This window comes from Suncus etruscus, chromosome 3 (assembly GCF_024139225.1).
Source record: "Suncus etruscus isolate mSunEtr1 chromosome 3, mSunEtr1.pri.cur, whole genome shotgun sequence".
Lineage (NCBI taxonomy): Eukaryota > Metazoa > Chordata > Mammalia > Eulipotyphla > Soricidae > Suncus > Suncus etruscus.
In genome coordinates, this window is record NC_064850.1 from 67,089,728 (window position 1) to 67,102,465 (window position 12,738).

Here is a 12,738-nt window from a genome sequence, read left to right on the forward strand (position 1 = left end):
TAGTGAAATCTGGAGGGGAAGCAAAACCTGGCGGGCATTTGGAGAAGAGCCAGACAAAGAGAAAAAGGGAATCTCCATACCTTCATTTCTTCCTCCATCTCAGACATTTTCCGCTCCAAGGCTCGCCTCTCCTGTCGGAGAACAATAAGACTGTTAGCCATTTCCAGTACAGCAAGGAGAAGGACCCTGTCCCTGCAGGACCCAGTCTCAGGCAGGGCTGGCCTGGGGGAACAGGGGGCTCTTTTCAGCCTGCTGACCTGACTCTGTGCAGGATGGAGCTATGTCACTGCCTAAACACACCAGGGAGGGGTGGGGAATGGCTCAAAGGGTTGCAAAGCCAGCTTTGCACGTGAGAACTGAGGCTGTCTCCTGAGTGTTGCCAGATGTGTTCCTCCAACTTAAAAAAGAGTCACATCATCAAAATCTCCTTTCAGCCTCTTATAAAATATATGGGGAAGCAACTTGCTAATAGGCTGACAAAATAAGAACAGGCCCTGCATGCAGAGATATTCTGAGGAAGTGGATGATTTCAAGGAATTTCAAATGACTGCAAGTGAGGAGAGCCAGTGCTGTCTATTAATAAATTAAAAAGGCATCATAATCTTTAAGTATGCTACTCTCCAAATTCCAAGGGACCTGCTTCTCTGATGACAGAGAGCAGATCATTAAGTAGACAACAGTATCTAGGGACCAACTCTGCTTTTCATGCTATCACAGAAAAACCCAAAGTCAGTGAAGTCTTAGATTATGTGATCTAGGAAAGATATTTTGTTAGGCTAAAAAAAAAAACAAAAACAAAAACAAAAAAACCATAACACTTAGCTGCTGTCTAAATTGAACAGACAATAATAGAAGAACAAACCTTATCCTTAGGATCAGATCAGAGTTAGGGTTTATCTTTAAATCTGGGTTTTCTCAATCCAAGAAATTCATATTCCAAGAGTATTCTGAGTGCAGCTGAGGTGGTGGGAAACCTGGAACCCCTCCCTGCAGCCAGAGAGTGAGGCTTTGTCAGACTTCAGATTATAAAAGCTGCACATATAGCTCAGGATCCTGCTGAGAGCACTCACCCAGTTCAAGGCTCTGAGTCACCTTGAACCTGGGTCTGTAGGAGTTTGTGATGCTGCACAGTGTGTGTGTGTGTGTGTGTGTGTGTGTGTGTGTGTGTGTGTGTGTGTGTGTGTATACTTGCATGCAGTTTTATTTTTGTTTTTGTGCCACATCCAGTGGTACTCAGATCTTATTCCTGACTCTGTATTCAGGGCTCACTCACCTAGCAGATTTGGGGGACCATATGGTAGTCGGAGATCAAATTTGGGTCTGCCATATGCAAGACAAGCACTGCCCCCCCCACCCCAGGCCTTCTATTGCACTATCTCTGCAGCCCTGACACAGTGCAGTTGGATCTGCAGGCAGAACCCTGTGGGGTGGATGGCCTCCAGGGCCTTCCCACCCTAAGTCTGGAAAACATGTACGCACAGAGTGAGGAAGCCAAAGGAATAGCAATCAGAATGATGTCCCAAGTCAGACTGAAAGAATTTCTTATTAAGCTGGGAATGGAATGTGGCAGAACTCCTGCCTTCTTAAGATGAACTTTTCCTGTTAACACAAACAACAAAGTCAGACAATCTCAGAAAGAAGTGGGGAAAGAGATGGGATACAAACCCGTTTCTCCACCTCCAGCATAGATCGGTCAGAGGACTTCTCTTGTTTCTGCTGGAGCAAATAAGAACAAGCAGTCGTTACTTCTTGTTGCTAGTGGTCTCAGGGACAGCAGAAAGCCTCGTCTAGCTTGGTTTCATCAGTAGACACCCAGAAATCCATCATGGGGGGTTCTGGATTTCCATTTTAATGGAGCTGTGAGCAAACGGGCTGAGCACTAGCCTAACATCATCCCTTCTTTGAGGTTGTAGGATCCCTATTGGGGAAGGGACGATTGTAGCATATTTCCTAAAATTGAAAAGACTCTCAGCAATTATTCACAGCACACATCAGAGGCTCTCTGGGTTTTCATGGTCCTGACCCACTGGATGTATGTGCTTTTCTTCTTTAAAAGACTCCAGAGCTGGAGTGCCTAAGCCCCATGGCACTCAGCTTCTTGGCTTTCAAAATCATTTTGGCAGAGGAGTTAAAAATAAGAATCAGCCACCAAAGCAAGAAACTAGAAAAATTTTAGGCAATAAATCTTTAACAGAAAACAGGAATGAGGCAAAGTTCCTTTGGCCGTTATATTATAGAACTGGGCAAATTTCCTGTTGTTCGACAGACATTGAATTTATATGAGGCAATTATTGTTCATTTTTTTTTAGTGATACAAGGTAGCTTTTGAATAAAATTTACTTAGAAAGGCTTGAGGGGAGAGGAAGAGAGGAACATGTATGTATCTGAGGGGAAAACCAGGGCTTGAGAGAGCAAGTCAGGGTGATAATTTTTATTTTGCTTGATACTGTGAACAAACATCTAATCAATGCAGAAATTATTCTTGTCCTCTTTAGAAGCTTCTCCCTGTTCCCCACAATCTTAAAAATAATTAGCCAGAACTAATAATAAAACTAGTATTTCTTTTTTTTTTTTTTGGAAGGGGTGGGGGAGGCTACACCTGGTGACTCTCAGGCTATGTGCTCAGAAATCGCTCTTGGCTTGGGAGACCATATAGGACACTGGGGATCAAACCAAGGTCCATCCTGGATTGGCCGCATGCAAGGCAAACACCACACCGCTATGCTATCGCTCCAGCCACTAAAACTAATATTTCTGATCACGCCTGGTCCTTCTAATCTGAAGGTCTTGACTTTACCATCTCTAGGGGAGGAAGGACACAGGCAGAGGAGATTCTGTGATTGTTACATCCTCACACTTGCCTCCCTACACCCGAGAAGCAAAGAAACTGTAACTGCACTATTTTCTCTCAAACAACGCAATTGTAGCCAGTTCTTGTTTATTTGCACAAAGAACAAATATTTCTTTTTCTTTTCAAAAAGATTTTCCCCTTTCCTTTTTTTTTTTTTTAAATATAACACCTTAACCCCCTTAGAGTCTGGGAGGCTCTTTTATGTAAAAACATTATGTATCTGTGTGTCCAAGTGGTAACTATCTCCATACAAATGTGTGAGGCTGACACTCACCTCTCTCCACTATCCTGCCCGAAACTCCAATTTTGGTAACTAGCAGAAACTTGGTTGATAGCACCACTATTTCTTTTGAATGTCAATGATTTTGGCATAACTAAGTATATCCTGACACACCCAACAAAGCAATTGGCCAGCAAGTTGATGCTTTTCCCCCAGTGCCTGGGATTGCCTGTGCAGGGTGTTCAGTGCACGTGGTGTCAGCAACTTGTTGCTCATCGCCCTGAAGCATGGTGGGAGAGCTGAGAATCCCTAAAGGTTAAGAGAGTGGGGAGTGGGGCCAATGAGGTGGCTCTAGAGGTAAGGTGTCTGCCTTGCAAGCGCTAGCCAAGGAAGGACCTCGATTCGATCCCCCGGCATCCCATATGGTTCCCCCAAGCCAGGGGCGATTTCTGAGTGCTTAGCCAGGAGTAATCCCTGAGCATCAAACGGGTGTGGCCCAAATAAACCAAAAAAGAAAAAAAAAAAAAGAGAGAGAGTGGGAGCAAGGGGCTGGAGAGATAGCACAGCAGTAGGATGTTTGCCTTGCATGCAGCTGACCCAGGTTGGATGGTGGTTTGAATCCTGGTATCCTGTATAAGAGAGTGGGGAGCAGATGTTTGGCTCTCCTGGAATTCCTATTAAAACAGTCTCAGTGATCTGTACTGTTAGATATTGCCAACTGGTGGCACTATTCAGAATGAAAGTTAGTCTTGGCTCCCTTCTGAAGGTCTGCTGTGAATAAGATACTTAACCTGACCAGTAATGGTGGGGCAAGAGAACCCTTATAGCTTATTTAATCCATTCCCCGCCTCGTGGCATAGAACGAAGTGTATGTTTCCTTTTAGATTAGACATACTCCTCTTGTTCCACTAAGTCACTTGTAGGCCAGCTGTCATCTGTAATGCAGCAGGTCTTAGGAAATTCCATAGAAGAGCCAAGTGCAGCTTTTTGAAGCAGGCAGAGGGACTGACACCCATAATGAACCAACCCCTTCTCTAAAGAGTGTATGTGAGGGGCCCTGCCAGGAGCCCATTTGTGATAGCATCATCCAATTGTGAGTACTCCCTATTCATCCCATTTGGAGAAGCTGCATGATGTTCAGAGGGGTTTAACCATTCCTGGCTCCACCCTTCTGTCCAGACCATAGTCCTAGTATCTGAGTCTTTGCTTTTGAATATATCTAATGGCCATAACCACTAGTCATCTGTGGATTTCATTTCTCTCTTTTCAGTAGAGCCATTTGTACCTCAGTCCAGCTTTCAGATTCTTAGTCCCCAGGCATTTTAGAGGGCACGCACTCAGTAAGACTCCCTGTTAGCTCAGTAGCACCTCAAATAGCACTTGCTTTAGCCTTCGCTACAGGTCTGTCTCATTAAGGTTGAGGTTATTACTACCAGCACCGTCTAACATGTTACCTCATTCAATCAGGCCTGGCAAAAAGAGGAAAAGGTTCAACTAGTCCTTTGATGTTCCTTATTTCTAAGCCAAGAGGAGTGGAGCTTTAGGCACAGAAACCTTGTTTTCTTAATCCTGTGTTCTAACAGCACTTGGCCTATTGATCTAATCTATGATCTAAGCAAACCACTTACTTCTCTAGCTTTGTTTGTAGCCGCTTTGCAAAGGTTTAAAGGGTGTCTTACTGGTCAAGGTGAGGAGACAGCTCAAGTGGTAGAACATGCATCTGGCATGTGTGTGGGGGGGCTGGATTTGACCCTAGGCACTGTTTGTCTCCCACCCCCACCAGGTGTAAACTCTATTTTTAAAAAATTAGTGTCTACTGATTATCCTTGGATAAGAGATGGGCAGGTAAATGAAATTTAAACATCTTGAACAAGATAGGACTTTGTCTGTGATGTCTAGGTTTAGAATAGCTATGAAGCTAGTTTATCAACAAGCAGATCATTCATAACAGCATCAAGAATCACAAAGGGGGGCCCGGAGAGATAGCACAGCGGCATTTGCCTTGCAAGCAGCTGATCCAGGACCAAAGGTGGTTGGTTCGAATGCTGGTGTCCCATATGGTCCCATGTGCCTGCCAGGAGCTATTTCTGAGCAGACAGCCAGGAGTAATCCCTGAGCACTGCTGGGTGTGGCCCAAAAACCAAAACCAAACCAAAACAAAACAAACAACAAAAAAAAAGAATCACAAAGGGAAGAAGCAATTTTCAAATGCAAGGAATGGAGATCTATATCTATACTCAGTGGAGCTTGTAGGGCCATGCAGTGCCAGGGTAAAAACTCAAGGCATGTTCTTTAAGCCATCTTGGGGCTCCTAACTTTCAGCTTGAATTTAAATGTTAATTGAATCCTAAATTGAATGAGAATCTAAGAGGCTTCATCTCCCTGATTCTGGCAGAGGCCAGTCCTACTCTCCTGTATTTTCTCTGACCCCACAAAGACGCTGAGTTTCCTCTGACCAACTCTGACCACCCTCCACCCATCTCCTTTCTTCTCCCCACTCACCTGAGCCACCTTCTCCAGCTTGGTTTTGACATCAGCCAGCTCCAGCTGAGCCTCCTGAAGTTTCGTTTTCAGTTTTTGATTTTCAGTCAGGGCACTCTCATAGAGCTGAAGCAGGAGAAAGAAAGAATTGGGCCCCCTACTAGACATAGTTCCCAGAACGAGAACCTGCACTTTGGTCACACAAGAATGCCCAAGGCTCCCGCCCTAAACCCCTGTGGGCTGGATGCATAGGACGGAATTCATCTAGGAAGCAGAACCATCAGGAAACATGTTTCTTGTTGCTTAAAAGCTAATGAAGTGGGGCTGGCGAGGTGGCGCTAGAGGTAAGGTGTCTGCCTTGCAAGCGCTAGCCAAGGAAGGACAGCAGTTTGATCCCCCAGCGTCCCATATGGTCCTCCCAAGCCAGGGCAATTTCTGAGTACTTAGCCAGGAGTAACCCATGAGCATCAAACGGGTGTGGCCCGAAAAACCAAAAAAAAGAAAAAAAATGAAAAGCTAATGAAGTTTCAGTGATGTTTCAAACACAGCACTGTTGGGGCAGGGAGGAGGGGCAGGGGAGAAGCAATCACACCATTTTCTCTTGCTTGCAAATAGAATTCCTAACAAAACAGAATTTGGGGAGGGGTCTTCAAAGCAGTGTTCAGTGTTCAAAAGGCTTGGGTGGAGGAAAGTGGTTCACTGACAATTCTTGGATAGCTAGGCTGGTAATTCAATGCAAGGACTCAAGAATGTTGTTATCCAGGCCCTGGGGTGCCAAAGATACAGGCTACCCTAAGGCTAGGGACATCCAAGACAGCACACCAGATGGTCTTGGGGGTCTCAGGATTGTTCTTAGGGGACACTGTGATACTGGGGATTGAACCCAACTGCAGTATTATCCCCCAGTCCTAAATATTTATTCTTGAGTTTTTCTTTAATATTATTCTTGAACCTATTGTGAATATAATTGTATTTAAGTTTTACTTAATAAAACAGTAATAAAATAAACCATTTCTTAAAGATCCCGAACCTCCTAGTCCTGGGTATTTGAAAGTGAAGGTTTCCAAGTCTGCTCCAAACTGTTAGAACTGAAGAAAATAAACTGTAAAATTATGTAAGCTTTCACTCAATCCAGACTATTATAATCATTGTCACCAAAAAGTGGTTGGCTGATATGGAACTTCATTAAAAGTAGGTTGTTTACAAATAAGAGACTTCAAAATGAGTCATTATGCAGCATTACTTTTTATGTCCCCCTTTTATAATTTCAATCCTGACTGTTTTTGGTCTGCACCTCTAGATAACTGGGCAGATATTTACTGCACTAAAAGTACTATCTGAAGAGCTCTTGATTTGGTTGTCAGGGAGGTGGCATAAACAAAGAAATCTGAAAAAAATTTGTTGTTACTCTCTGTCACTCTGGTGCCTTTGTTGCTGCTTCGTCAAAAGTACAGATTAGTTCAGCTGTTTTTCCTCTAGTTTTCTACATCACAGAAAAGGCTGAGTGGTTTATGTGCTGTGACTCAAGAACAGGAAACTGAGGAGAGACCCTACTTTTTTATAATCCCTGTTGCTGTCCTCTTCTACACGGCTGGCCAGGCTGGCTAGACGGGCCTCTCGGGCCTCACGGCGGGCTCTTGCTGAGGCCCGATCACTGTAGGAATCGCTGCTTGTCGCATTACTACCTCCAGATTCCAACCTAGTGAGAGGATGAATTGAAAGGTGGCACTGAGAACACAGAAATGAGAAAAAAGGCATCTACTCCTTTCTGAAATGCTCTGGCTAGAAGCAATACCCAGCATTCCCTTCTGGACATTCTCCTATCTCAGGCAGAGCAGGCCAGCTTAAAAAAGTGACTCCCCAAAAAAGAAAGAAAAAAAGTGACTCCCATTTGCCAAGAGTAGAGCTTCTGTGAAATGCTGATGGCTTGGCCCCAGGTGTTGGCTGATATATTAGAGCTTTTCAAATTAGCTTTCCTAAGAGTTCGCTTTGAAAAGCAAGTTTCTTGGATCTCAATGACTCTTGGGAAATGATTCCAATGAGCTGTCAATAAATCAGAAACACATGGCCGAAATGGGAGAAGGTGGAATAGAGCTAGAAATGGCACCACAGGAACAATACTTGGATTTTGAGATTCCAAGTAGATTCTGTGCACCTCAAACTCTTTAGGGGGCCCACTACATGGTCTGAACAGTTTCTTTCTTTCTTTTTTTTCCACACCCAATGGCACTCAGAGATTACGCCTGGCTCTGTGCTCAGAAATTACTCATAGCAGGCTCAGGGGACCCTATGGGATGTCAGAGAGCAAACTTGGATCAGCCGTGTGCAAGGCAAACTCCCTGCTGTGCTATATGCCCCAGCCCTGAACAGTGGGTTTATTACTCTTTGATCTAAAATCCCACATCAGGATAGTTATGCTCATGACTGGGATTTTTCTCTGCCCATACATCTGCCTTGGCACTTAGTACATTCGATTAAAATGGCCTCTCCAGAGGTTTGGTGAGGATAACTGAAGGGCAGGATGGTGTCTTACTTGTGTTTTTTTTCCTAGCACCCTGCATAGAGCCTGGCAGTCCAGTACCCTGATGCTTCAGAAAAATTCATGCAATAGAATGTAAAAAATACAAAATGAATTAGAAAAGAGATAGGAAGGTAAGCTGAAAAGCTATTGAATTATTTTAGGCAGGAGGTGATAAAAGTCTGAATGATTGTGGTGGCTGTGGAAATTAAAAGGGAGGAAAGGATGTGAGAAGGATTATTAAACCGTAGAATGCTATTTCATTACACACACGTAAATTCACAAGTGTTAAGCATGCACATAAAACTGATATCTGCTTACCTAGAAAGTCTTTCATGCTGGAGAAAGGTGACAAAAAACAAAAACAGAAAACAGCATTTAGCAAGCAATGAATTTATAGACTTTTATTTATTTATAGACATTTAGAAAATGTAATGTCTCAATGTAATTTCACATGAGCTAGAGTACAAAGAAGGGAAATAATTACAGGGACTATCTAAAGACTCCTCAGTATCAGCTCACCGTTTGTAAACTCCATGACTTACTAGATCTGAGAATATGATAGAGCATCATTACCAATACAGTCAGCCAGCAAACTGGAAATGATCATAAACTACCCACCCCTATGACAGCCCATCTTCTGTATTCTAGAAAGTGGCCAACTTTCCCTGTAACATTTAGTTTCTCTGGATCTCAGCCTTCATTCTATTAGTTTCCTTCAGTTCATAAACTACTAAATGTGCTCTGAATGAGCACCACAAATTACAAATATTAAAACTCTATCAGTGCCTATCTCCTGCTGTCTAGTGAAAACAGCAGGAGGAGAGGTTGGGGAAGGGGGTTGATGAGGAAAATATCAAGGCCTAGTATCTAGGTAAAAAGGACTAGAATAAGAAAGAATGCTGTGATTTCTTTTTTTTTCTTTCTCCCTGCTTTTAATTTTTAATTAATTGTTTTAGTGAATCACTGTGGAATTCAGTTACAAAATTGTTCATAATTGAGTTGAATGACAAGCATTTTACCAGTACACATTTCCAACAACACTGTTTCCAGTTTCCCCTTGACTTTCCTCATGCCTTCTGTCTATGGAAGACAGATCCTCTCTCTGTCCCTCCCTCTATCTCCTCTTTCTACTTGTCTGTCTGTCTCTCTCTCTTCCCCATTCTGTCTGTCTCTCTATGTCTTCTTTTATATTTTCCATTTTATCATATGCATAATACCAATTTCTTCCTTTGTACCATTATTTTCATTTTAAGGATATTTTTTAATATCTTTATTTAAACACATTGATTACAAATATATCTGTAGTTGGGTTTCAGTCATGTAAAGAACACCCCCCCCTTCAGCAGTGCAACATTCCCATCACCAATGTCCCAAATCTGCCTCCTCCCCACCCCACCCCTGCCTGTACTGTAGACAGGCTTTCTACTTCTCTCATTCATTCACATTGTTATGATAGTTCTCAGTGTAGTTATTTCTCTAACTGCACTCACCACTGTTTGTGGTGAGCTTCATGTCATGAGCTGGACCTTCCAGCCCTCCTCTCTTTGTCTCTGAGAATGATTGCAAAAATGTCTTTTATTGGGCCTGGAGAGATAGCACAGTGGCGTTTGCCTTGCAAGCAGCCGATCCAGGACTTAAGATGGTTGGTTCGAATCCTGGTGTCCCATATAGTCCCCTGTGCCTGCCAGGAGCTATTTCTGAGCAGACAGCCAGGAGTAACCCCTGAGCACTGCTAGGTGTGGCCCAAAAACCAAAAAAAAAAAAGAAAAATGTCTTTTATTTTTCTTAAAACCCATAGATGAGGGCCCGGAGAGATAGCACAGTGGTGTTTGCCTTGCAAGCAGCCGATCCAGGACCAAAGGTGGTTGGTTCGAATCCTGGTGTCCATATGGTCCCCCGTGCCTGCCAGGAGCTATTTCTGAGCAGACAGCCAGGAGTAACTCCTGAGCACTGCTGGGTGTGGCCCAAAAACAAAAACAAAAACAAACAAACAAAAAAAAAACCATAGATGAGGGAGACTATTCTGCATCTCTCTCCCTCTGACTTATTTCACTCAGCATAATAGATTCCATGTACATGAAAATTTCATGACATCATCTCTCCTGATGGCTGCATAATATTCCATTGTGTATATGTACCACAGTTTCTTTAGCCATTCATCTGTTGAAGGGCATCTTGGTTGTTTCAAGAGTCTGGCTATTGCAAATAGTGCTACAATGAATACAGGTGTGAGGAAGAAATTTTTGTATTGAATGTTTGTGTTCCTAGGGTATATCCCTAGGAGAGGTATAGCTGGTTCGTATGGGAGCTCAATTTCCAGCTTTTGGAGGAATCTCCATATTGCTTTCCATAGAGGTTGGACTAGATGGCATTCTAACCAGCAGTGGATAAGAGTTCCTTTCTCTCCACATCCCCACCAGCACTCTTATTGCCATTCTTTGTGACGTGCGCCAATCTTTGTGGTGTGATATGGTACCTCATAGTTGTTTTGATTTGCATCTCCCTGGTAATTAGTGATGTGGAGCATTTTTTTCATATGCCTTTTGGACATTTGAATTTCTTCTTTGTCAAAGTGTCTATTCATTTCTTCTCCCCATTTTTTTTTATGGGATTAGATTTTTTTTCTTGTAAAGTTCTGTCAGTGCCTTGTATATTTTGGATATTAGCCTCTTATCTGATGAGTATTGGGTGAAAAATGCTGTGTTTTCTAAAGAAAAGATTTTATAGATGCAAATTATAAGATTGGTTACCTACCGTCACTGAAAACAAGTGAATAAAAAGGATTTATGCCTGTGTTTTACATTTGTTTTTATATTTTTTTGTTTGTTTTTGTTTTTTGGACACACCCAGTGACACTCAAGGGTGACTCCTAGCTATGCACTCAGAAATCACTCCTGGCTGGGGGGGACCATATGGGACATCAGGGATAGAACTGAGGTCTGTCCTGGGTCGGCCACATGCAAATCAAACACCCTATCGCTGTGCTATTGATCTGGCCTCTACATTTGTCTTTAAAACACAGATCACCACCTTTAATCTAGTTTTGTTTTGGTGACACACACCTGGCTGTGCTCATGGGGATCCTATGAGGCGCTAGGGATTTGAATTGGTGCTTGCTACATGCAAGTGCCTTACCTCCTTTATCTCAGTTTTTTACTGGGGGAGAGGGAAGGAGGACTGGGCCATACCGAAAAGTGCCAGGGAGCAAATCCAAATCTCCCAAGTGCAAAGATGCACTCAGCTATTTGAGCTATCTCTGCCCCCCCACCCCTTATTTTCTTTTTAAGAAGAACCCAGTCAAATAATGTATGTACTTTCTATTTGGAGATGCTAAAGATTAGCAAAGCTCTCAAGGACAAAGGATGGAGTAAAGTAAAGAAGAGAAACAAGGGCACCATAATTTACACAACAAGGAACCAAGAGAGGACTGACAAGCAGCTCAGTGATAGTTTTGTTGAAACCTGAAGTAGCTCCTGGAAGCCAGGACAGTCCACACAAGTGCAGGGCCCAGTGACACATCCAAAGCTGCCCTGGGAGGGTGATGTGGGTCTTTCGAAAGCTGCTTTCCCTCTAGAATGCCTTTTAAATCAGGGATTACCCTCTTGAGAATTCACTTACACATTTCTTCAAAATGTTCACACCTAAACCTCAATCCCAGGTATTCTCTCTCAATTGATCTCAAGTTGGGCCATCTTATATATTTTGCGGTCAGACAGAGGATTCTGGGTCACACACAGTGGTGTGTTTGGTTTCTCCTGTCTCTGTGCTCAGAGATTGCATCTGATGGTGCTCAGGTGACCTGATACAGTGCTGGAGATTTGAGTCAGAACTGGATGTTTGTGTGATTAATTGGATTGTGGAAATTATCTGATCCCACCTCATTCAGTATATGCCTTGTTACTCATTGGTTGGAAAAATCTTTGAATGTAACACATTGAATTGGTGTTTAGACCACCTGGTCCCACCTCCATGTGCGTTCTCTTCCTTCAGAATAAATACTTGGATTTTGAGGGAAATATTTTCTTGCTTTTATGGATTCCACAGAGCTTGCTGCTTCTTAGGAGCAAAGGGCAAACATGTGGAAACTCCCTCTGCATACATGTGCGCATGCGTGTGTGTGTGTGTGTGTGTGTGTGTGTGCGCGCGCGCGCGTGTATTATTTCCTAGATTGACATTTGACATTTGCTTCCAGACCTGTATCTTTCCTGTGTTTTGTAGAACCTGAGAATTTAATTCTATAGCTGTGTACAAAGCAAGTGCCCTATTTGCTGTGTTATCTCTCTGAGTTTGTAGAATCATTCTGGATGCTTGGGGGAATCATGAAGTGCCAGGAATTGAATCCAGAACATATACTCCAGGCTATGCTGTAATCAGCTCTTGAGAAATCTGATATATAAAAATGCTTTGTGTTCATCCTTCCACTCACATGAAATGAAGAGGCTTTTGGTCATACCTACTCACTAGCTGGGTGGATTCAAAATCTGAAAAACAGTACAACCCTGGAAAACTGTACACTGTGACATACCAAATAGATGGGTAACTGAGAATGAACCCCACATTAATGAGTGCCAGATTAATTAAAGAGCTGCTAGAAGAAGGGGCCTGTGCAGAGACTCCCAAGGCACCAAGCAGCCAGGCCCCACAACCTCCCAGTTCGATGAACAA

The 12,738-nt window shown here is 43.1% G+C and overlaps 1 protein-coding gene across 3 annotated transcripts in view; it reads right to left on the reverse strand.

The window, feature by feature from the left end:
- Positions 1-12,738, reverse strand: part of PPP1R12B (protein phosphatase 1 regulatory subunit 12B) — a 254,079-nt gene that overhangs the window by 11,510 nt on the left and 229,831 nt on the right. For all 3 annotated transcript variants that reach the window (XM_049770622.1, XM_049770621.1, XM_049770623.1), the window contains 5 exons: positions 8,392-8,408; positions 7,107-7,251; positions 5,574-5,678; positions 1,666-1,716; positions 81-131 (listed from right to left, as the gene is read on the reverse strand). In XM_049770622.1, the coding sequence (XP_049626579.1) occupies positions 81-131; positions 1,666-1,716; positions 5,574-5,678; positions 7,107-7,251; positions 8,392-8,408 (369 nt within the window). The remainder of the gene's footprint in view (positions 1-80; positions 132-1,665; positions 1,717-5,573; positions 5,679-7,106; positions 7,252-8,391; positions 8,409-12,738) is intronic.